The 26564-nt window shown below is 51.0% G+C and overlaps 17 protein-coding genes across 17 annotated transcripts; 7 read left to right on the top strand and 10 right to left on the bottom strand.

Moving 5' to 3' along the window:
• Nucleotides 1–61: 61 nt before the first annotated feature.
• On the bottom strand, nucleotides 62–2059 carry MGL_2340 (uncharacterized protein; the record flags this gene model as incomplete). The annotated part of the gene is made up of 4 exons (XM_001730492.1): nucleotides 62–144; nucleotides 261–1754; nucleotides 1835–2004; nucleotides 2040–2059. 4 exons carry the CDS (start codon nucleotides 2057–2059, stop codon nucleotides 62–64), a joined length of 1767 nt encoding a protein of 588 aa, XP_001730544.1.
• Nucleotides 2060–2345: 286 nt separating this feature from the next.
• On the top strand, nucleotides 2346–2527 carry MGL_2339 (uncharacterized protein; the record flags this gene model as incomplete). The annotated part of the gene is made up of 2 exons (XM_001730491.1): nucleotides 2346–2401; nucleotides 2458–2527. 2 exons carry the CDS (start codon nucleotides 2346–2348, stop codon nucleotides 2525–2527), a joined length of 126 nt encoding a protein of 41 aa, XP_001730543.1.
• A 233-nt stretch (nucleotides 2528–2760) lies between these two features.
• Nucleotides 2761–3454, bottom strand: MGL_2338 (uncharacterized protein; the record flags this gene model as incomplete). Its single annotated transcript, XM_001730490.1, has 2 exons — nucleotides 2761–3101; nucleotides 3166–3454. 2 exons carry the CDS (start codon nucleotides 3452–3454, stop codon nucleotides 2761–2763), a joined length of 630 nt encoding a protein of 209 aa, XP_001730542.1.
• A 375-nt stretch (nucleotides 3455–3829) lies between these two features.
• Nucleotides 3830–4780, top strand: MGL_2337 (uncharacterized protein; the record flags this gene model as incomplete). The annotated part of the gene is made up of 1 exon (XM_001730489.1): nucleotides 3830–4780. The coding sequence occupies one exon, from the start codon at nucleotides 3830–3832 to the stop codon at nucleotides 4778–4780; it is 951 nt and encodes a 316-aa protein (XP_001730541.1).
• A 282-nt stretch (nucleotides 4781–5062) lies between these two features.
• MGL_2336 (uncharacterized protein) lies at nucleotides 5063–6223 on the top strand (the record flags this gene model as incomplete). Its single annotated transcript, XM_001730488.1, has 1 exon — nucleotides 5063–6223. One exon carries the CDS (start codon nucleotides 5063–5065, stop codon nucleotides 6221–6223), a length of 1161 nt encoding a protein of 386 aa, XP_001730540.1.
• Nucleotides 6224–10098: 3875 nt separating this feature from the next.
• MGL_2335 (uncharacterized protein) lies at nucleotides 10099–12012 on the bottom strand (the record flags this gene model as incomplete). The annotated part of the gene is made up of 1 exon (XM_001730487.1): nucleotides 10099–12012. The coding sequence occupies one exon, from the start codon at nucleotides 12010–12012 to the stop codon at nucleotides 10099–10101; it is 1914 nt and encodes a 637-aa protein (XP_001730539.1).
• A 968-nt stretch (nucleotides 12013–12980) lies between these two features.
• Nucleotides 12981–13898, bottom strand: MGL_2334 (uncharacterized protein; the record flags this gene model as incomplete). Its single annotated transcript, XM_001730486.1, has 1 exon — nucleotides 12981–13898. One exon carries the CDS (start codon nucleotides 13896–13898, stop codon nucleotides 12981–12983), a length of 918 nt encoding a protein of 305 aa, XP_001730538.1.
• Nucleotides 13899–13935: 37 nt separating this feature from the next.
• Nucleotides 13936–14289, bottom strand: MGL_2333 (uncharacterized protein; the record flags this gene model as incomplete). Its single annotated transcript, XM_001730485.1, has 1 exon — nucleotides 13936–14289. One exon carries the CDS (start codon nucleotides 14287–14289, stop codon nucleotides 13936–13938), a length of 354 nt encoding a protein of 117 aa, XP_001730537.1.
• Nucleotides 14290–14483: 194 nt separating this feature from the next.
• MGL_2332 (uncharacterized protein) lies at nucleotides 14484–17885 on the bottom strand (the record flags this gene model as incomplete). Its single annotated transcript, XM_001730484.1, has 1 exon — nucleotides 14484–17885. The coding sequence occupies one exon, from the start codon at nucleotides 17883–17885 to the stop codon at nucleotides 14484–14486; it is 3402 nt and encodes a 1133-aa protein (XP_001730536.1).
• Nucleotides 17886–18990: 1105 nt separating this feature from the next.
• MGL_2331 (uncharacterized protein) lies at nucleotides 18991–19140 on the top strand (the record flags this gene model as incomplete). The annotated part of the gene is made up of 1 exon (XM_001730483.1): nucleotides 18991–19140. The coding sequence occupies one exon, from the start codon at nucleotides 18991–18993 to the stop codon at nucleotides 19138–19140; it is 150 nt and encodes a 49-aa protein (XP_001730535.1).
• Nucleotides 19141–19200: 60 nt separating this feature from the next.
• On the bottom strand, nucleotides 19201–19594 carry MGL_2330 (uncharacterized protein; the record flags this gene model as incomplete). The annotated part of the gene is made up of 3 exons (XM_001730482.1): nucleotides 19201–19276; nucleotides 19398–19466; nucleotides 19515–19594. 3 exons carry the CDS (start codon nucleotides 19592–19594, stop codon nucleotides 19201–19203), a joined length of 225 nt encoding a protein of 74 aa, XP_001730534.1.
• A 193-nt stretch (nucleotides 19595–19787) lies between these two features.
• MGL_2329 (uncharacterized protein) lies at nucleotides 19788–20315 on the top strand (the record flags this gene model as incomplete). Its single annotated transcript, XM_001730481.1, has 3 exons — nucleotides 19788–19866; nucleotides 19898–20151; nucleotides 20289–20315. The coding sequence occupies 3 exons, from the start codon at nucleotides 19788–19790 to the stop codon at nucleotides 20313–20315; spliced, it is 360 nt and encodes a 119-aa protein (XP_001730533.1).
• A 398-nt stretch (nucleotides 20316–20713) lies between these two features.
• On the top strand, nucleotides 20714–21412 carry MGL_2328 (uncharacterized protein; the record flags this gene model as incomplete). Its single annotated transcript, XM_001730480.1, has 1 exon — nucleotides 20714–21412. One exon carries the CDS (start codon nucleotides 20714–20716, stop codon nucleotides 21410–21412), a length of 699 nt encoding a protein of 232 aa, XP_001730532.1.
• Nucleotides 21413–21832: 420 nt separating this feature from the next.
• MGL_2327 (uncharacterized protein) lies at nucleotides 21833–23649 on the bottom strand (the record flags this gene model as incomplete). Its single annotated transcript, XM_001730479.1, has 2 exons — nucleotides 21833–23599; nucleotides 23629–23649. 2 exons carry the CDS (start codon nucleotides 23647–23649, stop codon nucleotides 21833–21835), a joined length of 1788 nt encoding a protein of 595 aa, XP_001730531.1.
• A 270-nt stretch (nucleotides 23650–23919) lies between these two features.
• MGL_2326 (uncharacterized protein) lies at nucleotides 23920–24507 on the top strand (the record flags this gene model as incomplete). Its single annotated transcript, XM_001730478.1, has 2 exons — nucleotides 23920–23960; nucleotides 24000–24507. The coding sequence occupies 2 exons, from the start codon at nucleotides 23920–23922 to the stop codon at nucleotides 24505–24507; spliced, it is 549 nt and encodes a 182-aa protein (XP_001730530.1).
• Nucleotides 24508–24609: 102 nt separating this feature from the next.
• On the bottom strand, nucleotides 24610–25146 carry MGL_2325 (uncharacterized protein; the record flags this gene model as incomplete). The annotated part of the gene is made up of 1 exon (XM_001730477.1): nucleotides 24610–25146. One exon carries the CDS (start codon nucleotides 25144–25146, stop codon nucleotides 24610–24612), a length of 537 nt encoding a protein of 178 aa, XP_001730529.1.
• Nucleotides 25147–25261: 115 nt separating this feature from the next.
• On the bottom strand, nucleotides 25262–26438 carry MGL_2324 (uncharacterized protein; the record flags this gene model as incomplete). Its single annotated transcript, XM_001730476.1, has 3 exons — nucleotides 25262–25752; nucleotides 25813–25900; nucleotides 26046–26438. The coding sequence occupies 3 exons, from the start codon at nucleotides 26436–26438 to the stop codon at nucleotides 25262–25264; spliced, it is 972 nt and encodes a 323-aa protein (XP_001730528.1).
• Nucleotides 26439–26564: the final 126 nt, after the last annotated feature.

Here is a 26564-nt window from a genome sequence, read left to right as displayed (position 1 = left end):
GTCTGTTACTTGCTCTGCATACTCGATAAACGCTTCCTTGAACTCATCGCACTCAACCTGCTCAACCTCTCGCGAGCGCGCACATGCGTGCCAGTCGGAACGCTCCGACATGCCCAAGAAAGTCGCAAGTGTCTCGCGTGCAAACTGCAGATAAAAGCGTTCGCCACGAAGCAGAAGCAGCAAGCGCGTCGCTCCAATTTCCATGTAAAAGTAGTCTGCACGGTCCTGCGGCAATACAGTTTTCGCATGCTCGTCATCACCATTATCGACATCCGCCCATGCTCTTGCCACGGCGTCTGACTCCCATGTAAGTCCGTCCCGTTCTGCGGCTTCTCGCACATATTGCACACACTCGGCCTCCCGTGCCTTGGGGATTGGGAGCACTTGGACATGTGCATGGGCAACACGCGATGCGCGTCGCACTACTTCCCAGCACACGGGCACGGCTTCGTAAGCGTCATAGCACGCACGCAGAGCGTGTTTCCATGCGCTGACTTCCCGCCGGAGGTCTGCATTTGATGTTTCACGTGCATACAGCGAAGGGGTGTGCACAATCGGCACAATTAGCACATGCCCGCCTCCAGGCACAAGTGTCTCATCACTGGACGAAACGGGCAGTTGGCCTTTGGGCAGCGCAATGTAACATTCTGCACCGATCGATACAATCAGGTGTTTTTCCACTGCTGGATTGCTAAGGCAAAACCAACAAGTGTCTGGCTCAACGGGCTGGAGTGTTGCGCCCGCGCGTCGTTTATGCACTGACGAACGTGCCTCGGTCCGTGTACGCTTTTTGCGCGGTGTATCTCCATTGTGAGGCACGTCAGATGCAGCTCCCAGTCTTGTCGCAGCTCTTGCACTCAAATTTTCGACCATTTGCCATAAAGGCATAGGCGTTGTCGTAGGTGGCACTGCATCATCCAGCTCCGAACGTGGGAATGGCCTACCGGGGTCTTGATACAGTGCACCACTCGGCACAACTTGTAATGCAAGAAACCATCGACACTTTCTCGGATTCGCTGCCGCCGCAAGCGATACGAATCGTGTCACTCGGCGGGATCGTGGCTCAGGCACCTTTGCAAACGGCCAATTTTCGTACGGCTCTCTTTCCCAGTACAAGCCGTCTGGCTCGGCATCTCGTGCACATGCAATATGGTATCGAGGACGACATGCCTCAGCCAAACGAGCAAGCGGGGCAAGTCCTTGCTCTACCGCAGTGGCATTATTTGTGTTTTCCTGCTGCTGCGGAGGTAGGCAAGAAAAAGCCTCGATACCCAGAGGCCACGCATTCGTTAGCAAAAAGTCGATCGGTGCACGTCGTCGCAACGCTGGTGCGTCTTGTTCTTGCTGAAACTCAAATGCTGCTTGGGCATATTGCCATGCGCGCACTTGCTTCAGGCTCTCTGGATCGCGCGGTAATTCAGGAGCACGTGCTTCGCCTAGCGCTACCGCTGGGTGCCGAAGTAAATGTCGCAGAGCTTCTTCTGATGCTGCCCGTGTTTCAAGAGTGTCCCACGTCGACCACTCAAAGGGCATGTCATCTGTTGTTCCCGTAGGCTCGCGCCATGCGCATACATCTGCTCGTTCAGGTGCATTCGTGCTAAGCGATGGTTTTGTCCATACGCCTCCACAAAACGCGACACGCAGTCCTTTGATCGTTGCAATGCCTGCGCTGCCCATGTAGAACAAATTTGACGCGACTTCTACGGGCCCTCGTCGCGAAGCGCCCCGTGCATTTAAATACGACTTGACATTTTCTGGCATATGTGTCCCAAAGAAGAAGTATGTCGGCATTGGCACTTGACAGAGGTAAGAATTCTTTCGCATTTCGACGTACTTGTAAGCGACCCATGGAGAAAGGCTGTCTCATCTTCTGTGAGATGCTCCGCGTCAGCAAACACATTTCCCACTATTAAAGCCAAAGAAAAAGGACCATGTCTTGCCTCAATGGCTTGTGTTTTTTCCACCATAGCACGTACACGCCCATTGGGTGGGCCAAGCAGCAAGCTAATCCACGTTAGCAGACGTCAACTTATACGAACACTTTTTCCTGCTCCGACATGCTTGATCGCGTATAAATACCTCAGGTTCGAGTTTTTGAGCGGTGTGAGTGTTAGGAAAAGATGAACAAACTTGTCGAGGTGCTATTCACTGTAACAATAACAAGCGTGCTGTGAATTTATTGGGAACGAGTTCGTGAATGCAAACCGTCTGTCTCCACACAAAATTCGGAAGTCTAGGTGGAGGATGGTTGTCTCCACTTGCTGGTTGACGCGCGTCGGTTTAGCTCCACCTCCCGTTGTTTCATTGACACACAAACTTTGTCTAGATAGATCTAAGCACGCTTCATGTCTGTGGACATTACGCCATCGCGTGTAGGACGGCCCGGTCCTGATCCTGCTCGGTATGTGGAACATACTAATTCTCTAGGGGTGTATACTTTAAGCTTGCATTTTTCAGCGTCGCATTATTTGTCGCTCCAATTACCGCGTACTATTATGCGAAGGACAACTGGCTTCAAGGTAAGTGAATACAATCCATGTGTTTTAATACGCGCAGGTAATCCTGTATATGCAGGGGGTTTTGCTGCATTTGTTGCCAACCTTGTCCTTGCCGGCTATATTGTAGCAGCGTGCTTGGAGGAAGATACGACCCCTGTGCCACCCAAAGCCGAGTCGAAAAAGACCCAGTGAACTTTACGCGCAAGATAAAGATGTACATGATAGAGAGAGAGAGAGAGAGAGAGAGAGAGAGAACCTATGTCTAGAGTATATGATCCAGAATCGAACGGTCCAATAGGCTCGGCGGGCGCGGAGGAAGGGGCGGAGGTGCGGCTACTGAAGAAAGCGGCTGGGTATCGAGAGTCAGGAGCTGTTGCGAACTCGTAGATTTGAATGTTGGTGGAGAAATGGGTATGAGGGGTAGAATCAGCCGAAATGCATCATTGCCATTCAGATAGAATCGGTAGAGGCGTTTCTCTCTGAAGAAACCACGATTTTCGTACAGTCGCACTGCAGCTGTGTTTGTCACTTCAGTTTCTAACATGACTTCATCGGCTCCTTTCTCGCGCATCTTTTCGACTGCCGCTTTTACGAGTCGCTTGGCTTATTGAGTGTCAGAACGCTGCCTAATCATACCAACAATGGACTAAACATTCGACTCACGTACCTATTCCCAATCCGCGCCAGCGTGGATCGACACTAAGCATAGCTATATAGCCACGCATTAAACGTGAGCCACGCATATGCTGGTCCAATTTGCACACAATCACGCCCACCGCCTCGGAGCCGGCCCAAGCAAGAAAACTTAATTCGGGCCATGCATTCAGAAAATAGCGATACGTATAAATATGGTATGGCTCACTGAGTTCTTTTTCAATAAGCCGAATCACATCCTTCAAATCTTCTTCATTACGGTATGTTTCAACGCGTACTGGCAGTTCGGTCCGTCTATCCATCCTTCTGTTGTTGTGGAAGCAAACAGTTTGGATGTTTTCTTCTGAGAAAATAAGAGAATCTTTGCGTGAGCTTATAGTGAGCTTGTGTGTTCAAGACAACCTTCTCAATCAGGCCTTTAACACGTTGGCCATGTCAGTAGGCACAGGCTTTTTCTGCCACACAGGCCAATATAGCAGAGCGCATTGCCTGACACCACTCGGGCGTTGCGAGCGGACAGCAGCGTTAGTCAGCAAACTCGTTGTCTCTGTAACGGCTCCCTCCATTTTTGAACGAGAAAAGGGATCGAGACCCCAGGCTCTTATCGACATTAATCGAGTGTCTCTGAGATAAGGCTAAAAAACTAACCTACACAAAGAGAGCAGTCCGTTTTGATCATGGCTGTGTTACGAAAAATGATCCTTTATCTTACATCGTATTTCATGCGAATAGTGGATTGGATCAACATCGGTACATCAAGAAAGTGTCGTGCAATTTCGCGAGAGGGGGTAAAAGTCGAGCACATACGTATCCCTTCGCGAGACAATGGTCGGTACATTCGAGCCATCCGGTATACACCTATAGGTGAGACAGCTCCTTTGCCAGTGCACTTGAATTGGCATGCATCTGGATGGATGCTGAAACGCCTTGGACTCGACCGTCACATGTGCGTCAAGCTCGCTCGCGAGTTGCGGTGCATTGTTCTTGATTGTGACTACCGCAAAGGCCCTGAAAACCAGTACCCTGCTGCGCACAATGATACTGAAGATGCGGTATTTTACGTGCATGCAAACCCCAAGCAATTTGATGTGAACCGTGTGACGGTAGGTGGTTCCAGCGCTGGAGCGTGCATGGCTCTTTCTCTGAGTGCACGTCTTGGCGAGCAGCGCGTGAAGGGATGCTTCGCCATGTACCCTGTCACTCGGCTACTCCCAGTCGAACGTATTAACTCGAGTCAGCATGCGATCTCAACTACATTCCGCAGCGGTATCGTGATCTCGGACTGGGCTATGAAAGTTTTCACTCTCGCATACTTTACACCTAAAGCGAACATGGATGACCCGCGTATTTCGCCGCTGCTGGACGAGCCTTCACGCTTCCCAAAGCATGTGCTCCTTGTGTGCGGTGAAGCCGATACACTGTATAAGGGTTGCCGCGACTTTATGGTCAAGATTACTGGTTCTGAAGATGGCACAAATGAATCCATGACACGCACATTTATCAGCATCCCGAACGAAGCGCATGAATTCAACAATTTTGCGTCCGTGCGCGAGTCGGTGGAGTGGCGTGACAAAGTGGAGGACTCGGCCATCCAGATGATCCGCGCTGCGTGGAATGCGGCCGCTTGATGGAGGACGTGTTCTTCCTCGATAGAGGCGTATCAAAGTGGATAGAGAATCCTGCAGGTGCAGATTTGATATACGGTTTTAGCTCATGATTGGCCATTTTTCGATTCAAGGTATACGCGGTGCAAAAAATGGAGACTCGTGATGAATGGAATTGACCAGGAGCGATAGGGTCGCTAATTAGTTGGTTTCTGCCGCATACTACGCACTTTGAAGACAGTGAAGAACACTTTATTGTCTATTTGTTTCACAATTTGTTATTGCTCTAGGTGATTGCTTTCGGCGATGGTAGTGCCTGTTGATAAAGTAGATCGTATCCACCATGAATGGACTTTGCGGTTTTTCGGTCTGCTTGTGCTGGTCAACTTCTTCCGCCTATTAGCATACTATGAAGTGTACTCAACGGACAAGCTGCGTCCGCAAGTGAAGGACGATGTTAAAGTCACGAAAATCCGCGTCCCTTCCCGGGATAAGGGTCGCTATATTACCGCCTACGTGTATGAGCCGGTAAATATGCCAGCAGGTCCTCGTCCTGTGAATGTAAATATTCATGGTTCTGGCTTTTGTATAAATGCGTTCTATGGTAATTCTCGTTGGTTTAACTACTGCGTCGCTTCAAATTTACAGTGTTATGTGATTGATTCTGACTATCGCAAAGCACCCGAGTACCCCTTCCCATTAGCTATCTATGACTGTCAGGACGTGATTAACTGGGTCTTTACGCAGCACGAGAAATTCGACTTGGACCGTGTCTCAATGACAGGCTTTAGTGCAGGTGGCAACCTCGCTCTCGCGACTACAAACCACTTTGGGCCAGACAAGATCAAAGCAGTTACGTCGTTCTATGCGCCGCTGGACGGCTCGACGTCGAATGCATCCGTCGGAGACAGCGGCGTCGAAAAGGGTCCTTTCCGCAGCGGCATTATCATGGACAATTTTGTCTTTTCTGTGTTTTTTGCTGCCTATGTTACATTGCAGTGTGATCCAGGCGACCCACGCATCTCTGTGATGAATCTTCCTCTTGAGCGGCTCCCAGACCATATCCTATTTGTTGCTGGCGATGCCGACACCCTGTACCCAGAATCGGTGAGATTCTACCAGCACGTCATGAAGAATGGGCGCTTTTCTCAGCAACGCCATTGTCGCTTTCTGAGCGTGCCGAACGAGGCGCATGCTTTTGACGAGCAGCCAAAATGCCCAGAATCTGTCGCATGGCGTGACAAAGCATTTGCACAAACCATCGATCTGATTCGCTCGTCATGGACCTTAGACGCCTTATCGTCCGTTCATTCGCCACGCAAGATGCACTCGTCGAAAGAGAGTCCAAGTATTGACGGGACGGCTAGTGATGATCTCAGCAATCCAGCGAACCAAACCATCACCACCATGTCTCAGCCCCGCGGCCCAGATGGCGAATTGATTCCTGCGCCTTCAATCCGAATGTAGCTGGATAATTTACCACATGAAGCGCTGGAGTCCTGGCTCACTCGACCATGTGAACGGCCGGTATAGAAAAACAATCATGGTGACAATGTTGACAAGTCCATACAGCGCGAACTCCAAGGCCACTTGTTTGCTTGACATTTTCGGCATATATAGTCGCATAATGATATAAGGCACTAGAAAGTAGCGTGGTTCCAACAATGGGGAGGGGATCAATGAAAGGCATGTTGCCGAAATCCAGCCAAAGATCCATATGGCACTCTGCTCGTGTGCAAGTGTCTGAATAACCGAGAAGGCGCTTGTTGCGTAAACGGGAACAAGTGCGTAGCGCGTCCAGGCTCGAGCATTGATGATGTGTCTCCAGATATAAAACGTGTAATGGCGGTTATCTGCGAGGAGGAATGGGTGCACAATTGTGCCATATCGCACTGCAAGCATGCTCAGCACAAGCAATGCTAGATAGGCGTAATATTGGTTCCGACGCCAGCGGGGCACCGAGAGAAGCGGCCAGGCAAAAGCAAGTGTGAATGCAAAAAAATAATTGAGCTGGGTCGCATGGAATGCGACTTCATGGTGACTTTTGTCGCCAAGCACAATGGCACCATCGTTCCATATGACATACGCCGCGAATGCTAGAAACGTGGGGATATACGGTGCCAAAGTATGTCCCCAATGTATCCAAGCGTCACAGCGGGTCAGCAACGCAAAAAATGGTGGTGTCTTTTGCTTCGGCGTTTCAGAGATACGCTGACTCACGTTCACGATAGCGACACCCACGATAAAAAGGACCCATACAATATTTGTTTGGCGAAACAGGAGAGATACCAGGCCCCAAATCGATGCCCGTATATGTTGGCCCGATTCAGCGGCGGCAAGAGCAGCTAATACAGCATATAGTCCCAGGACGTCCGTATAATATAGGAATCCCACGAACCAAAGAGGAGGGATCATGGCACAAGCATAAGCAGTCAAGCAGCCGATCGAGCTGTCACGAATTCGCGAATTATATTCGGAGCAACGCGTATTACAAGTCTGATTCTGATTTTCAGTTCGGGAGCGTAGCACTTTTAGGCAGAGATTCGGTAAGAGTAAAAGGGCTAACAAATTTGTCCCGCGGATCGCCTTGATATCTTCACACGATCTAAAGAGGCTGACGGCTTGCATAAAGGGCCTAAGTATAAGCGTAACAAAATACAATCCGGGTGGGGTTGTCAATAATGGATCCCAAGAACGCCAATCGCCATGACAATATCGTATGAGTTGTCGTACGTGAAAAATTTCGTCCTTGCATTAGACAAAGGCTAAAGTCGTGCACGTACCATGTACGGTTCCATCACATGATATTGCACGGCTACAAAAGTGGCCACAGTGAGTAGAGTGAAGACAGACTCTACAGGATAATGAAAATTAGGATTTTTAGCACGCTGGTGCATAATGTTGTAGTGCAGGTACTATCCGATTAAATGACCGTCCGTCAAGTGTTGGGTCAAAATGCAAAAAATGAACTATACACATGTGGAGTCCTACTCTGGCACTATCACAAGGGACGAGCCAAGAAAGGACGCGAGAGACTAGACTCAAAGGAAGTAGAGATTGACACTGATGTGTGGCATTCTGGGGGAGCACACAGGCTGAATATTACGTGTGAGAGGAAGAAGATGAGATTGGTGACGCAAGAAGATGGGATAAATTTTCGGCAAATGCCACGTCAAGGTCAGGTGGCATGTTGGTTTTGGAGTCTTCGTGCGTGCATGAGCGTGGAGGAGATTCAGTGTCACGATTCTCGTGTGACGCGGCCGGCTCGCTTGTAGAAGTGACGAGTACTTCATCAGGATCATCATATATAGGCGAGAAGTTTGTCAGCTCATGCGAAGAAGGGACAACTGGCTCAGGGGATCCCACGCAAGCTAAAACCAGTTGCTCAACTGCACGGCCGAGTTGAGGTAAATCGACTCTGGGCAAGGTTCGAGGCTGTGTGGCCGCGGGAAAGGCTCCCATGAACGAGGTAATGTGACGAAGAACCGGCGCAGCTCTTTGAAGCTGAGGATGACTCAGGACCGAATGCCCGACGCCCATCAACTGGGACAAAGCGCGAGCGGCCGCGAAAAAGTCCAATGGCTCAGGATTTCCGACGCCAGAAAAAGGGTCTTCGGGAAAGGGCTCATTAATACTGACGCCTTCTTCGTCCGGATCCGGGAAAACCTGATGTTGATGCCGAGGGCTCTCAGGGTATTGAGTGTGCTCTCGTAGGACAGTCTGACCCCAAAGCTCAGAAGTAAGTGGGCGGGGAATTTTGACGAACAGATGAGTTTCGTCTGTGTCACGCTCGTGTGATGTGCTAGGATCCGCCTCGCACTGAGAGCAGAGATCAAAATCCAGACATTTGGAGCATTTATACCGAGGGCCAATGATAATCATACGGCATTCTTATGGAGCAAGAGCGGATGTATGAGCGTGTAAGCAGAGTTCAGACAATTGTTTCGAATTCATACGTACGATTGCAAAGAACGGAATGATGCGGAAGCCATTGCGATGGGTACGGACTACTGGGCATTACATTTTCCGGCGTCAGGCGCAAGAGCTTGTGTCCAGGGTGTGCCTCTTGTGCTCTTGTCTCGCAATCGAGGCAGCAGTCCCAGTCAGGACAATTCAGACCTGGCTTATAAGTGCATTCGCAGACATACACCTCAGGCGATTGTTATTTGTCAGTGTGCAAAAGCACAAATGACAGTACGCGTGTTCTCGGAGCGTCATGGTGTGAACAGCCGTTGCGTGGTCAGCACGATCGGCCGTACACATAGATTCGCGCAGATTTCGTTCTCATCGCACGGACACACACGCATGAAAATGCGCTCGGCCGTGTGAATATGGGCGAGCGCCTGAGAGGATGGCAAGTGGAGCAGGACATCTAAAACGCAGCAACAGTTTACGTGAGCGGAATTTCTCCGCTTTCCTCGGACCCCGGGCAGATTTGGCGGGCGTGGCGAGAGGCCGCCGACGTTGGATCTCGTAGCTTTCGTTGCCATCCATTGGAGATCGGGCTGTGCGAGAAATACAAGGTGGAGGTCGTGATAAGTAACCTAATTGATGAAGAAAGTTGCGAAGGAAAAAATCGAGGGGAAAGCGAAAGAGGAAAGGGGGGAGGGGAGTGCGAGGGAAAACGAAGGGTTGTGGTTAAGAGAAGATAACGCGGAGTCTAGCGCCATTTCCATCAATTACCTTTTGATTGTCTGCAGGCTAGCGTGAATTTCTAGGGACGGCAGTTGCTTTTTGGGATTGACGACTCGCTTCCTCTTGTCAGCCCCAGCTTCTTGTTGCGAACCACAGGGGTTATTGGTCTCTTGGTGTGCATGCCCTGTCGCCGCCAAAAGCTTAAACAATCATCGCCATGCAAACAAGTGACATACAAAAGCAGCCAAACGCACATCAATTTTCGGATAATCTCTCTCCTGCACACCCATACCAAATTATGCATGCCCTGAGCCAAGCTCGTATACTTCATATTCGTGATTTTGCTTTTCCGGACGACGATGAACGGCATGTTGGCGTGGGCTCTGTCATTCCACCGCCGCCGTCAGCGACAACAGCAAGAATCGAGGCTACAGAAATGGCGCCTACAGAAGCAGAAAAGACTGTACCTGCAACGGGGGCATTAGTCACATCCAGTGAGCCAGAGCCCGTTTTGCACATTGTTCTATACGACTTTCAAGCCGAGGCAAGCAATGAGCTGAGTGTTAACGCGGGGGTGCCTGTCCAGATTGAGAGAGACCTCTCTGATGGATGGGTTCTTGCACACCAAGTGGACCATCCAGAACGCAGTGGCCTCATACCCCATACCTACTTACAACGGATTGGCTAATTCATAGACTCCTACATCATCAAGGGTATCTGCGAAGGTATTGGTGTCTTGTTCGTGGTTTCAGTATCTTTTGTAGCTGCTTCGGTAGTCTTTGCGGCTGCATAGCATGTACATCCTTACACACTCGCCGATATGCCGCGTCTTTTCCCGCGCTTGTGCGTCCGGTCAACTGGAGTAAACGCAACAGCGGCGCGTACATGGCCATGGGCTGCGACTCGCCAATGTCCTGGTTGTGCTGCAAGATCCACGTATACTCTTGGAGCGCGGCAATGCGTGCTTGGAGCACCTGTGGATTCCGCACACGACCATGGCGTATGTGTGCACGTTTCGATCGCATGGCCGCAGCGATGAGCACGTGCATGAACGCAGCGGCCATGCTGGGTGCCACGGGAAGACGATCGGAAATGCATGCATGTTTGCCTAAACGCCAAACACGCAAAGCAAGCTGGACCTGTCCTGCTTCGTTTGCAAGTCGAATAGCTGCTGCATACACAAGCGGATGACGCGCCACCAGGGGGCCGGGTCGTGAACGAGCGCGTCGGAGCTCCGGGTACAAGCGAAGAACCACACTGGTGGCTCGAATGCCATGCACATTCGACGGACAACGGAGCTGGCCGTCCCTGATATGGTGCACAATCGCACAAATGCGATGATAGTCCTGTCCATACAAAGCTTCATCTAGGTGCGAAAGGAGACGCGGCGTGCTGATATGGGAAGGAGTGTCCTGGCTGATAGACACAACGTCTCCGCCGCTCCCAAGCTCCAACGCATATGTACCGAGTGACGGAATGCGCCAATGCGTGGATTGTTTTAGCAAAATGTTAATGGTAATGGAATCGGGTGTGAGGGGCGGACTTCGCTGCCGCGTCATATGGTCCAGTATAGCACGGCACCACTCTGGCTTCCGCGCGCGTTTTAAAGCGTAGTCAATGAGTGTGTTGTACGCATGAGCGCTCAAGGGTGGGATGAAATACATAGCGCGGTCTTCCTTGCAATGGCGGCTGGGTTCGGAGATGCTACCGCGATTGCGATCATCATTAATGACACTCTCGACATCGTTTGGTGGCAGCGGACGACCGCACGGCAAGCTTTCGAGCCACTTCGGAAGGGCATTGCGCAACGAGCGATTCAGTTTTCTTTCATGTTGATTGCGCCGAAGGAGAGGCTCTACATTGCTCAGAGCCTTAATTAACCAAACAATATCGTCCTTGTTGGCGGGCACAAGAGGAATGTACATTTCGACAAGTAAGTGACTAAGCGATGAAAGAGCCATCAAGTATTCAGAAAGCAAGGACGAAGATGATACGAAGCGGCCAGGAGCTCGTGGCGGGCGTGAGCGCAGAACACGGTCGACCACACACATTTGGATCATGAGATGGTGCATGATAGACCGGGACAGCGGAGGTTTTCCATGTTCCCAGTATCCGATAATGTGCCACGAGAGAATCATGACTGCATCGCTGAGTCGGTTCATAAGAATCATCGAGCGAATTAAGGGGGTGGTGTTCTTCGGGGTCGGCTGCCCCAGGACCTTGAGGCCGAACCATGCGTGTTGCACACACGTGCGTGGCATCTTAGCGTCAGCCCGCGATGCTTTCACAAGAAGTCGAATACCAATCAGGTGTGCACGACGACGCGTAGCAGGATTCAAAGGAGGCCGTAACCATGCTAACCGACTGTATACGTAAATCCCATCCCGAGGGGAGAGCCGTTGCACAGTACCAAGGAACATGTCCACAACCTCCTGCCAAAAAGAGTCAGACGGTGGTATGTGAGCATTTCGTAGTTCTTTCGATAAGGAAAGAACCGTTGCAGTGAGGGTATGTCGAAGTGAGGGTGGCAGATAGGAGTTGGATGTGTCGGTCCTGGTAGAGTCGGACAAAATCTTCAGACACGCACGAAGATTTCGTACACGCAAAGCCAGTGCCGGCATCTCCTCTAGTGTGCTAGAACAAGGTTGATGGGTTATGTCGGTGTGCACCCAGGCACTCAATATGGCGACGGCTGGTTGCATAGCTCGTGGTGCGTGACTAGTCTGCCCAACACCACTCGAGACTCGCTGAGACGTGCCGAGAATGGCAAGAGAAGGTGTATGCGATGGTATGGAAGGCCATGGCGGATGCCGCAGAAATATGGGCGGTCGACTGCGCATCGACCATGCAGCAGCGAAGCGGGGTATAATGGCGCGTCTTTCTCAAACGGCTGCTCACTGCAAGGTTGTGTTGCGCACCGTCTTCAAAATGCAATCCAGAAGTTGACTCGTAAGCGACCACTGCTGGTTTGTCAGCAAGACACAAGAAAAAACGAGGGGAAGGTGGCGTGTTTCATGTTCTCTGTTTCATGTCCTAGTAGGCATCTTTGCTGCGGCGCCTATCGCATGGCCTCTCCGAATTGACGGTGAACTCCCCGTAGAAGAACTATTTAGGCGCGCATTTTAACGACTTTTTATCTCAACTTTCACGTCTGCATTCTGGTATGTATCTGTATTTCCTGTGGTCTCCTTTCCGTATCCTGCTTTAAGGCAGTCTATGCTCTCAGGATGACAAACATTTGCCATCGGCTCGAGCTTGCATTCGTACGAATGTAGGCGAAGACTCTGTGCAGCCAATCAGTCATAGTTACTCTGACACCCTCTCTTTTCCCACATGTTTTGGTCCCATGGACCTTGTCATCGGCCTCAGCCTTGCTAACGCATCGCAGATCTTGTTCCTTCTTCTATTGTTTGATAACACTTGTGCCATAGATGCTAAAAGGAGTACATATGTTGTAGCCTCGTACCATGAAGTGCACTGATATACTTGTTGTGCATACTCAATCGAAGTATTGAACCATAATGAATGTCATTGCCCGTTGCTTTCAAGATTTATCCCTTTATCTTCGTCTAAAGTGGTCATTAAGCTCCTACTTGTTCGACTCTACTTCTACAAAGGCACGCGCTACAACCAATCGCGACTCCGCAGATACGTCCAGCTCTTGCTCCGCAGGTACGAAAAACACACGGCCCTTAGATACCGGAATGGCTTTGCCATCTACAGTGAATGATCCCTGGCCTTCTGTAATCAGAACAATGGAAGGTCCATGCAGGGCACGGTGCTTGCACGATGCACCTATGTCAAGCGATGATACCAACACAGAAAACTCAGGGATCGGCGGATTGTACAGTAGAGTAGCGCCGGATGCATCACCGTCCCAGATTGGCGCATCAAGACGCTGGGCGGATGCGGATGCACTCTCATACGTCAGCATGTCAATGAGCACATCGACATCCCGAGCCTTCGGCGTCAGTCCCGCACGTACGACATTGTCAGATGCAGCCATGCATTCAAGAATGTGGCCGGAAATGTAAGCGTGCGGCTCATTAGCGCCTAGGAACATAGCTTCACCACGCTCAAGATGCACCACATTCAAGAAGAACGTGCACAAGACACCAATGTCCTTCGGGTACTGCTTATTCAAACGCACCACCAGTTCACGCACTTCTTCAGAAACTTCATTCGTGTCGTGACTGTAACGCTCAGCCAAAGCTGACACAGCCGGCTCATAAACATCAGGCGACGCACGCATCAGCTTGCCGAACACCATCTTGAGCGTATCTTTGACCTTTGCCTCTTGTGACGCATCATTTGCGCCCTGCTTCTGTAGCTTGGCCGCTTCCTGCAAGGATTGATCCATGACATTGTCGGCGCCAAGGACCTTGCGCAGCTCCGAAACATGAGCTACAAACGCTTGTACTTCGCTCACAGGGCGGAAACCACAGAATCCTTCGAATGGCTGGATAGCAATGGCCATCTCTGGCTTATGATTGTCGTCCTTGTACATATGTGGCTTGGTCCCATGTAAGCGCTCAGCGAGTGCCTTATCGGGATGTGCTTGAATCGACAATGCCTTGTTGATGGAAAGCACTTTGAACAGAAACGGCAATGCGGCCACAAGTCTTGTCGACACCAAAGTGACGCGCCACTTCAGAGCCTATCAATGCCTGGTCTTCCTGCAGTACGTCATTCAGCAGTGTACGAGTGCCATCTTCCTTCACCACTCGCGACGGTACGGTAGGGTGTGTGCCCATCCAAAGTTCCGCATACGGTTTGGAAGATTCGCGTTGGAAGCCAAGCTCTGGCGTGCATTCAGCAAAATCAGCGACCATGCTGTCTTTTGCACCACCAGGCACACCCCATTCATATGACTGTACCCCTGGGATTAGTGTCAACATGTTGGACACAAAAAAGGACAATGGATGGACTTAGCGCAGTATCCCAATGATCTTGCTTTAATTTGAAATGGTTGGCCAATTTTTTCCCCGATATTTCGTGGACTCGGGCCAGCCTCACGCTGACATGACATAATTGAATCGATTTTTCGGTAGTGTACAGATCTATCTCCACATGTCTACAGATAGGTTGTCAATCATAACGAGCCATATGGTCCCTGGCGTCCACGTGGAGCACCGTACCCATGGTAAGCGTGCGAGCTTCGCGCATTGTAGCCATGGGAGTTTTGACCATATGCTGACCCGTAGGCTGTCCCTGCATGTCCGTATGCTCCGCCATATGAAATTCCCTGCGGTATAGACGGTCCATAGATTTGGTAAGGATTACCATAGGTTGGGTACGGTTGGCCATATGCAACAGGGGCGCCATATGTCCCACCACCACTGTAAGGAGGAACAGCGTATGAGGCACCACCGTACGGCGAGCCACCGTAGGCACTAGCACCACCATACGGTCTTGCGACATAGGGATTGCCGCTGTATGGGCCACCCCCATAAGGTCCGCCACCATAGCCCAAAACGCCACCACCATAGCGCCCGCCGCCATAGGGGCCACGCGCGTAAGGTCCTGCACCGTAAGGTCCCTGCTGCATGTTCGAGGGGCGAGCATCTCGACCATACATCACACCCTGGTCACTCCATCCACCACGGCGTCCCCGTGATCCACGGAAACTGCCACTGGCACCGCCGCTGCCAACGCCGCTGCCTCGACCGCCACCTCGACTTCCGCGAAGAACAAAGTCGGCATCAGCAGGCGTAAGTCGACGTGATGGAAGTCGCACACCATGCAAAAGCACACTGCGGTGTGGTGTGAACTGTGGAGGGAAGTCATAATAGGTCCAAATGCTGCGGTCATTCTGGATATCTTGCATACCTGACACGGAAGGGAGTGGTGAGTAAAAGGTCGAGCCTGGCACACAGGAGGTATCGGGAGCAATTGTGCCTGCAATCTGAGCATGACGTGCTGTATCGATCACATCAGCACGGCCATCACTGCGTTTCGTGTACAAACGACTCATTACAGGGAATAAGTCGGCGTCCTCACTCACAAACAAAACATTGCGCCCGAACGAGTTCCGTCGCACCTCATCATCCGTAAGCTGTGCATAGCGTTTATGCAATGCATGCAAAAGTCGATTCTCATCGATGAAAGGCAGAAGAGCTACACCTTGCCATGCCATTTTCTTGCCGTTCATATCGATAGAAAACTCATTTGGATAGAAATCAATAATTTCCGATTCCTCGTTTGTCATGAGCTGCTGGAACGGCACCGGTAAATTGCTCTTACTCGCAGCCGGCAGAACGCCCATAAGCTGCTCAAAAGGCCGGAACGGCTCACTCTCGCCAAAGTCGATGTGCATGTCTTGAACATCAGTAAAGTCAGCTGCAAACGGTGCATAGTGGTACGGATAAAACCACTTCCATGAAGGGCAGCCTTGGTAATAGTATGCAAGGACCCAGCAGAGACCCTCAACATAAGCTTGAACAACGCTGCGACGGAACTTGGTGTCGGAGAGCTCGACGCCGAACTTTTGCCGGTAATATCGCTCACGGTAACCAGGCTCCCATAACTTCACAGTGTCTTCATACTCCACAGTGCCATCCGGTCGCACTTTTCGCTCGAGCATCTTCGCTTTCGATTGGTCCTCATCCTCATCACGCTCTTCTTCTTCCTCGTCCTCGTCCTCATCCTCATCTTCTTTTTCGTCATTATCCGATTCGCCAGCATCATCGCCCTGCGTCTTCAAGTCCTCCGTCTGTCCATCTCCTTCATCCTTACTATAGCATTCTTTTTTCGCTTCTTTTTTTTCGTCCTTCATGTCATCTTGGCTGGTGTCAGGTCCCGGCGGTTCAGCTTTTATATGCGAGTCATTCGGCTCAGACTTTACGAGGCCTGATGCCTTTCCATTCAACGCTTTGTCATCATACTTTGATGGGCTGGCTTTGTCTGAATCCATAACTGACGCCAAATTCTCTTCGCGCTTGAGTACTGGTGTTACGGATTCTTTGACATCCTCGTCAAGCTTGAACATGGTGGAATCACCAGATGACTCAGGATCGACTTTGCTGCGTTTGCATTGCAGGTCGGTTTGAGTTACTGCACGTTTCGCGCCGCGCTTTTGCGCAAGTTCCATGCGCATTTGCTCAGCCGCACTGATATTGGCCATTCGAATCTGCGCGCGATTCTTGACAACGTCGATACTATTGCCATCGAGCATGACTGGACCCCCTTTGTTTCGTGCACCAGGCACTTGCTTGCTGGGTCCGACAGGCGGTGGCACTACAGGTCGCTGGGGCGGAGCTGATTTCGACACTTGGACATACGTTGTATCGCCATGCTGAGCCTCTTGATGGTTGGAAGATGCATGCCGGCGCTTGTTCGCTTCTTGGCGTTCTTCCGTCTCCTTGCGTTTTCGAAATATATCATCTTCGACCTCAGCAAGACCATCGAGAATATATTGTGCATTAGCTAACTCGACTTTTCCGTTATTCGTCACATAGCCACTCATGTTGGGCAGTTCACGTTTCCAGATTCTCAGTAGTGTATCAATAGCTCCTTCTCGAATCTCGAGGCTTGGCAGGTGGGGCAGAAAATCATTACCGACAAAAAAGATGAGAAACACCCAATCATCTATAGCCCGTTCCAGATCAAAGGGAAACGATGTGCCGGGTGTTCGAAGCTCGACCTGAAGGTATTCACGCAGGGTCGGCACATCCAGAAAAATAAACGGTTTCTTTTGAAATGGTTTAGCTTCATTGCGTGCTTCACCGCGGCAGTTCGCCGCTACATGTCCCTCTTGTCCACAGCGATGACATCCTCGATGCTTCGCATCTTGAGAAAACACATCCTCCCGAAGCACCTTGAAGTGCGGCTCGTGCGTGGCGAGCGATAGCATGATCAGATCCGCATCCAAACCGTAAATGACGTGACGCATATTAGGATCATGGTTTGGGTCGCTTCGCTTGCGTCGAATATAATCCATGATTTTGTGTTCACCTTCGCCGGGCACACTTGCATCTGACAGCACAACACAAAGGTTTTTCCACCCCGGGTCTGTATTTAATTTGTGCGCAATCCAATAGCGCAAAGAAGAAGCAAGAAGATCCATGAAAGGTGTGCCGGGGGTAATGGCATTAGAGTCCCATGACTTTTCAATGCGCTCATTTTCGCCTGCCAGGCCTTTTCTTTTGCGTTCCTCGAGCTCTTGTTCCCGTTGCTGATGGAGGATCTTTGCATCCTGTGCAGAGCGGAAACGGCGTGAGCGTTGTTGATTCATTTTTGCACGAGGCGCCACACCATCAATGGCCATCATGAGCAACTTTCGGGGACGAATCATGTTAATGACCCTCTCTGTGTATTTGAATACCTCGGCCATCATGTCTTCTTCTGTCTCAGGCGGAGGCTTGCCCTCAGGATGTGTGCATGGATGGACAATACCGTTCATATCCAGATATAAGCAATCGTACTCTTCCCCATTCGGATTTGGTCGCGATATGTCGACAGGAATGTCCACAGGCTCGCCATTTGGTCCTGGCATCTGCCCTGGCTCTTCTTCCTCAACGCTTTGCACAATTTTGGGATACTTCTTCGAAAGCCATCGGAACAGAGCCGGTACACCCTGTTTTTGAGTTAGTGATTCTAATACGCAAGCGCTATTCACGTACCATGTTTGATTCACACAAACAAAGGACTCTTTGACCGACTGATTGATGGCAAGTGGTTCACAACGATAAGCACGCCTACCGCGACGGCGACGCGCGGCGTTCACTTTTTATTTTCAGTTTTATTTATTCCAACTGAGGGGCTTTCACATTGCGCACTGGAGTCGTGGAGAGCTAGCGACCAACGAATGAGCCTTTTAGGTCTTAACAACTGCCGGCTTAAGGTAACGAGATGAGAGGTGGAATGACGTAAGGACCCCCGCGTCACAAAACGCTTGGCGAAACGCATGCTTTAGTTAGCACGCGGCGAACGCTCAGAGTCGCGCACGAACAGGGTAGCATGAATTGCAATAATGAGTCAACGGAACAAGATTTGAATGTGCATCAAGGAGCGAGCTCAGGGTCCAATCTTTACGCTTACATCGATCATGCTCGCGTTTGGGGTGTGAATATTGAGCCGCCTGAATCGGCGAAGCTTGCCTTCAAGCCCTGGGATCAAAGACATTCTATGGACCAATGGATAGAGAGTGGGGTAGACGACCAGGTATGTTGTAGGAAGACTGACGAGCAAGATGATTGTCAACGTTCCTTTTACGTGTCCTGTGCGTGTAGAAAGTATCTTACTTTATGCAGGGCGCGGTGACTTGAGTGTGCGAGTAAGTGTTGAAGAGCGAAGTACTCATTTTCAGCGGTGCGCTGCATTTGTGAACTTGCCTAACGGGATCGACTTCGATGACGCGCTGTCTGTGCTAGACGGACGTTTAGGCCCGCCATCCAGTGGCCGAGCGCAGGCAGATTTCGCTCTTCTCGAAGGAGCCACACAAGTCATTGCATACCCTGTAAGTGTGTCGCGCTTTGCACACACAAACAGTGTGAGTCTCCTACTGGTACGTTCTACGCGAACCTAGGCGTCATCGCCAATCACGGGCACGGCTGACCGAGCGCGTGAAGTGTGACTCACTCTCCCGTAACATCTCACGCATGTACTATATTGGATTTGTCGGCAAAGCATTGGATCCGCGCACAGATTCTATTCGTCAGTCTCATGTGCCAGCTGAAGCGTCAGCGACACACAAGGTAGATGGCGTTGGTAGTTCACACGGCGTCTCAGCCACGCCTCGTGTTCAGTAGTCATCCCCATTGGCGATGTCTTGTGTATCTAAAGTCCTTAAACGAAAGAACAAGGCACTTCTAAAGGTCCTCTGCCGCTGCCTCGTTGGCCTTTTCAGCCACGAGCTTCTGGAGCTTCTTCTGACGCTGCAGGAAACTAACATTAATCACATACGCACTTACTCTTGGTACTGGCACCTTTCGTACGTGTGACTGCGGGAATTCATTAGTATCAAGATTCCAAGTGCGTGTAGGCAATAACGCCAATAATAACATACCGCTCGTCTTCACACTTCCATGGAGCGTAAAAAGTCTTCCGTCGGCACTTGTTCAATGGGATCAATAGTCTTTCACAAAGTTAATGGCTGCAGGAAAACATGAAAAATGGCACGTACGCGCTGCAAGAGTCGCGGTATCCAAGAGGTAGTCGTGCGGCATTGCTTTCCTCGAGAGACGCAGTGTGATCCGCCGTCATTCTTGTCGTCGTTGTGGCAGCAACGTTCTTGAGGCCAGGCCCAAAGGTAGAGTGGGACCTACAGGAACCGATGCTCTCTCGGCCGAGTAGGCGATGACGGGCGCTCGTCGGTCGGGGGCAAGTCGGCGGCGCCGGCGACGGCAGCAACCCCGGTCCATGCTTTACACGCACGACGTGCTTACGCCACTCGATGATGCTTCGCCCATCGCTTGTTCGTGCAGCACGCGCGCACAAACCGATGATCAAATTCCCGGATCGTCGTGCCCCTAAACGTAAGTGTCCAAGAGTGCTGACATGATCCAGCGGAGCATAAGCCACAGCCGCACCCCGATGCGCCCGAAGACATTGCCAACAACTTTGAGCAATTCCGCCAAGTGCTCGAGTCGGGTCCACATTATGACCCATCTAAGCTAAAGCCATTTAGCTTGGACTCTGGAAAGAGTGCTTCTGGTCAGACTGGTTCGCGAGACGCAGTGACCACTGTGTTTGACTTGCCCCGGCGATTCTGGGACACGCCAGCTCTTCGTATGTCACCAGCTGAGATGGACGCCATTCAGGTATGTTGTTTGTTCGCTATTTCTTAACCACCCGCTCTCTTTCTCTCTTCCACTTTCTCTCTCCCTCCCTCTCTCTCCCTCTCTCTCTCTCTCTCTCTCTTTTCCTCTCATGTTCATACTTACACGTCTATCTGCAGTCCGGTGGTGCGTCCATGATGGATTAATGTGAATAAAACTGTCTTGCACTCCTGCGGTATACGAGAAAAGTCTTTTTGTTTGTACCAGGATGTTCGACGCTTCCTGGTCTTATAGGGCATGGCCTACACTCTGATCATCTATATATCTGAAGTCTGTCTGCATGCATCACTCTATGGGTAAAGTTTGAATCAGATAGACTATTCTATCGCTGGAGGAAAGAAAAGCATGCGTGACGAAAGAGAAGTGTGTGTGCTGGCATCTACAAGCCCATGCTGTAAGCACACTCCTCGTAGCTAGATTGAGTACAAGACACATGACTTGGGTCAAACCGTCCATGGCGTAGGGCCTCCACCTGTGCGAGCGGTTCAGGTCAACAACACGCATTCGTAACAGATTGATCCTCACAACGACGGCTGGCATCGTCATGTTCGGTGCGGGGACGAATGAGTCGTCGAGTAAAAGTTACTATACCCAGAATGCACCGCCTAGTACCATTGGTGTGATTCGGTCACGCACTCTCTTCTTCCTCTCGATTCGCGACTCAATTGCACCAAGCACACATGCATCAGGAGCGAATGTGCCTCTGCTGGGTGATAGCCAGGATGGAGTATACTTTGACGCCGATAAGAATGCGATACCCATGCCATCTACGCTTCCGCCGTTCTGGGTCGATGCTACGGAGGAAGTTGATGCCGTCTTGACCGAGATGATACCCCAACTTGCGCAACTAGATCGCTTGCATGCACAACATTTGTTACCGAGTTTTGCCGACAAAACAGATCAGAAACGAGAAATTGAAGCATTAACAGAAGATATAACGCACGAGTTTCGTCGTGCATCACAGCTCGTTGCAAAACTGGCTGCACAGACAACCGAGACGATGCGATCAAGACGCCTGTCAAAAGAAGAGATCACAGCAGCTCGAAATGCACAAACTGCACTGGCTACACGAGTACAGCAAATGTCATCTTTATTCCGTCAAAAACAGTCTCATTACTTGCGAAAACTACAAGGCATGGAGGTTCAGGAACGCAGCGATCCCTCGCTATTAGACAGTGTACAAAGTGTGCAGGAGGATGTGGCTTTGGTACGTGATGTCTATTTGCATTTATTTGCTGACTAGCCAGTCTGAGCATTTCCAGGATCAGCAGGCAACGAGTCTCATGGACGCAACTGACGATTTTGCCATGATTCAAGAACGTGATCGCGATATAGCCCAAATTGCTCGGTCCATCAGCGAGCTTGCTCACCTGTTTCAGGATCTGTCAGCATTGGTTATTGAACAAGGTTCGGTGCTGGATCGGATTGATTATAATATCGATTCCATGGCCACGGACATGCAACATTCGAATGTCGAATTGAATCGCGCCGTGACGTACCAGGCTGGCGCAGGCCGTCGTTCCCTAATTTTCTTACTCGTCCTTTGTATTGCCTTGCTGATAGCGATTCTGGTTATACGCCCATTTTTCCGCTAAACACACATCGATTTTATATGTTGAGGTCGGTCTGTGTATATATGATGGATTCGCACCATGTTGACCCCTCACCATTGCACAGTCAAGCCTTGTGGATTCGACTCCACCGCATTGAATTTTGTGTGCAGATCATCATGTTTGAACAAGCTCAAAGCATCAGATGCTTGCCTATCCCATGCATCGAGCCACGATCGAAGGGGTCCGTGAGCTGCTCGCTCCAGTAGTGACTGAGCAGAATCGACCGTAGCGCCTCGCTTCATGTCATCTCCCCAATAAAGATTCTCCACATGCTGCACCCAACGGCGATCCGTACCCTGCCAGCCCTGAACTGGCGATGCCTCAGACGCTTGCTGAGCGTCTGGTAACGCTGCCATTGACAAGGACGACGTGTCTAATGCCCATGTGGCAGGAGGTCGAAGTTGTCCACCACCATTCACACACCCTCCTGGGCAGGCCATCACCTCGATATAATCGTATGGATGCGTGTCTTGGGGCGAGGGACGTGCTACACTTCGCATACGGCCACGGCCACGAGTACTTCGTGCACCTGTTTCACGTTGCAATTTGCGTACCACGTTCTGGATATTTCGGAAGCCGTAACACGTGGCGCCTTTAAAGAGTGTCGTGCCATCCGGAGCACGAAGCGTATAGTCGGTATAATCGGTCGAGCGAAGGATGTGCAACTCCACAGTAGGCTGTGAAGTATCTGGATGAGAACGAATCCAAGACATATATGCATCAAGTAAAACAGCAAAAATATAGCCGCCACTACTGGACCCTGGCTCTTGATGAGCTGGCACATGAGCAGGGTCGCAAAATTCAGTTGCGACCTGAGGACGTGGTGTGATTCTAGCTTCATTTTGCTCTGAAGCTGAGCCCGAACTAGAACCACTCATGACATGCTTCCAAGCATCGCTTGCTTCATCCATTTGCTTGTCAGATGCACGTTCAGATTCGCTTTCGCGCGGCTCAGTCTCCGCATTTGCATGCACATCAACACCGACGATCAGGTCATGCAGCTCACCTGTTGTGAGAACACAGTCCACGTCTTTCGTTTGAGATGTCTGTTCGTTATCTTGTCGGACAGCTTCGAGCTTTTTGTCATAGCACGGCATGACTGATACATGGTATACATATGGCGCGCTGTCTTGTGATATGTCGACACCTTTTTGTTGGGGACCCCAAAATCGCTTTGCGAGAATGCCAGCAAGTTGCTGTGGCGACTTTGTCGTGGCTACATATGGAAGCAATTCCCCGTGAGCCTTTTCTGCATAGCATACCCAGCCTGGGCAAGCACTCGCGACCATGGGCAGCGTAGGTGCATCTTTCGTGCCACGCATGCGGGCTTCACGTCGCAGACGAAATTCACGCACGGTCTCGTACAGCGACATGTGGCGCGCTAGTGACAAGTCATGAACTTGATCGAAGCCCAATTGTTTTAGCGCTGCACATACTCGCGTCCATACCGCTGGTGGCTGCATTCCCCAGCGTGCCTGAAGAGACGCAATGGTTTGGGAGCTTATTGTAGCAATAAAGATACGCTCGCGTTTTTGTGCCAGCTCATTGCGAATTTCGTCGATGCTTTGCACGCCAATCAGCACACTTTCAGCACTAGTGACACAGCCGCTGCATGCGAGGCAATCATTCAGTGAAATCTGAGCAGTCTCTAGCTGAGTACGTGCACGCGGTGCATTCACTGGTGCTTCCACATATACGCCACCTTCCAATGCAATGGTCGATTCGGGCGCATTTGAAGACGCCGTCGTCGTGGGCGCCTCCACCGGCTTGATGCATGCCTGTGACGGCCCAAGGTAGTCATTGAGATCTGTCAATGTCTTTCGAATGAGACAACCCAGGCACGTACCAAGGCCCCTGAAAACGCCATCTACGTTTACGGTGTGCGGCCACGACTAGTGATCAGAGGATTCAAACGTTAATACGTAGCACCAGGTGTGGCGTTGCCACAGGGGGTATGCCAATTTACTTTTTCTCCACTTGATAGAACGCGCGGCCTGGGTGTAGATGGCCAATGGTGTGAGAGAAATCGAAGTATGACTACAAAAAAAATGTGGCCATGATACGAGAGGTGCTCATCGGTCTATCGCCCGGCGTTGCCTTTTTCTGAAGATACCGCATCGAGAGTAGCTTCTTCAGTATGAGGCAACTCAAATTTCACGAACAAAAGCTGCTTAAAAAGTACGCATAATGCTCAAACAACACATACTTACAATTCAGACACGATTTTCTGCAGTGGAAGAATGAACACAACCTTCGAGAAATTCAAGTCATGCGCCGATATCACATTCAGGACCGTGATGACTATCAAAAATACAATGTGCTGGTCGGCAAGACACGCCAGCTAGCCCTTCGTCTATCGACTTTGTCTGCGTCTGATCCATTCCGTGCGCGGCATGAGTCAATGATGCTGAACAAGCTGTACGATATGGGCTTACTTGACACCGGTGCGAAAATGAGCGACATTATGGAGCGGCTGAACGTAAGCGCATTTTGCCGACGGCGTTTACCTGTTGTGATGGTGCGTCTTCACATGAGTGAAAGTGTATCACAGGCTGTCAAGTATGTCGAGCAGGGACATGTGCGTGTTGGCCCTGATACTATAACAGACCCAGCGTTTCTTGTGACGCGGTCGATGGAGGACTTTGTCACATGGGTCGATACGTCTAAGATCCGTCGTGCCATTGCGAACTACAATGACGAGCTGGATGACTTTGACTTGCTATGATGCGCCGATGGAGGATGCTAATATACACTTTTTGTTCACACATCTCGACGTGATGACCCCGCCCATCCTGCCCTCACCCTCTCTTCTTCCTCGCCTACAGTATTACACACGCTGTGCACACACGGCTTCAATGTCGGCGACTTCTTTTGGTGCTTCTGCACTCAGTACCAAATTGTCCTCATACCCAACAGCCACGTCATCTTCCACACGCATACCCAAGCCGCGGAATGCCTTTGGATACGCGGGGTCATCAGGCACGTATATGCCCGGCTCGATGGTCAGAACCATGCCTTCTTGTAGGCGTGTGGAGCGCTCGATCGTACTTGTATCATGCAGATCAATACCGAGCCAGTGTCCAATATAGTGTGGATACAGGATACGTTCCAGTGTGCCAAAGCCCAAGTGGAAGCCAAGATCCCGTAGCTCTGCATGTAACATCTCCACACTTCGTCGATGCAGAGCCGAGAGCGTATATCCCTGGCGAGCTGTAGCAAGTGCTGTGCATCCTTTCAGCGTACGGAGTAATGCCTCGTATAAGTCCCGCTGCGGAGATGTGAATCGGCCATCCGCTGACGTGGGCATCGTTCGTGTAATGTCGGAAGCATAACCACGGAATTCACACCCGGCATCGACCGACATGACGTCTCGTTCGCCCATCACACAGTCGTTCCGCACATAATGGATCATCAACGCATTCTTTCCAGACGCAAATACTGGCACATAGGCCTGTCGATCAGCGCCACGGAGCGCACATTCATACTCGAAAAGGGCTTGTGCTTGAGGCTTCCTCCATGCCAGGCTGCACGGCTCGCATGACCTGTGACATGGCCTTGCCACTGATCGCACCAGCCTGTCGCATGACCTTGATTTCATTCTCGCTCTTACAACTCCGAAGCACGTCCATCTCTCGCTCGAGAGAGTGCGTGTTTCGTCGATCAGATAGCAGCTTAACGACGTTATCGAAATCTGTCTTGCGCACAAACATATCATAGCCTGATGGCGAGGACGGAGCGAGAAACTCGTGGATACTAAAGCGCGGAGACCGCAGGCTCTGCCGTGGGGTCGACACCTGTGCCGGCAAGTCGACATACAATTGCTCAGCATGAGCTGCTGCCGTTTTGAAAAATTGCAACATGACAGATGGATCATTGGGAAGCGCTTCGTCTGCGCCAAAGATGCGTGTAGCACCTTCCATACCACAGGAAGGGCCATCCCACACCTCCTTATGAAGTTGCCGCGGTTCGACTGCGTGTCAGTAGGTTCCTGTCTGTATTCAGACACGGCCTGTAAACCTCTCGCACGTACCAAACATGGTCATTTTATAACCGCGTGGACCATGACCCGTCTTTTCCAAGACAAGTGCTGCATCAGGCTCTTGCATGCCCGTCAAGTACTGCATTGATGGTGAGAACCAATGTTCATCCATTATGTGCACACGCATGCATGCGTCCAAACACGTTTGCATTCACACGTTCACTGAGGCACGCCTAGTAACACGCATAGCCCCACGCGTAGGCACTTACGACTTTCTTACGTACCCAAAAGTTGGACTCCTGCCGGAACTTGTAAAAAATATTACGTGACATGTACTTGATACGCCCACCCATCAGCACGACAACCGATTTGGGTGGCAGACGTTCCATCAGCCGTCGCCGTCGGTCCTCATATTCGGAGGCAGGGATCCCCGGCGTCAGGTGGTCCATCGCTACACCCCCGCCCTTCGACGCATCTGTGCCACGCCGGAAATCAATGGGAAACAGGTGTGGATGCGTGTGCGGAAGTGGCTGCCCACATGTCGGGGGCGTGCTCGCATTGGAGAATGCCCGCGTGCATCTTGACACCACGGCTCGATAGGACGACAGTCGCCGCATTCGCTGCCTGGAAAAAATCCCCAAGTGCACCACACGCCTTCCGTTCGCGGACATACACATGTGCCTGAACACAGCAGTCGCCTTTTGCCGCCAAGCCCTCCGATCCACCACACATCACGTCGACTTCATCCCTTCGCGCAAATATCTGGTCACGTGATTTTAGACGCGTGGACCCTTGATGCGCAC

The sequence above is a fragment of the Malassezia globosa genome (assembly GCF_000181695.2).
Source record: "Malassezia globosa CBS 7966 chromosome Unknown mgl_sf_5.2, whole genome shotgun sequence".
In the NCBI taxonomy this organism is placed as follows: Eukaryota; Fungi; Basidiomycota; class Malasseziomycetes; order Malasseziales; family Malasseziaceae; genus Malassezia; species Malassezia globosa.
This window is presented reverse-complemented; position numbering and strand designations above follow the sequence as displayed.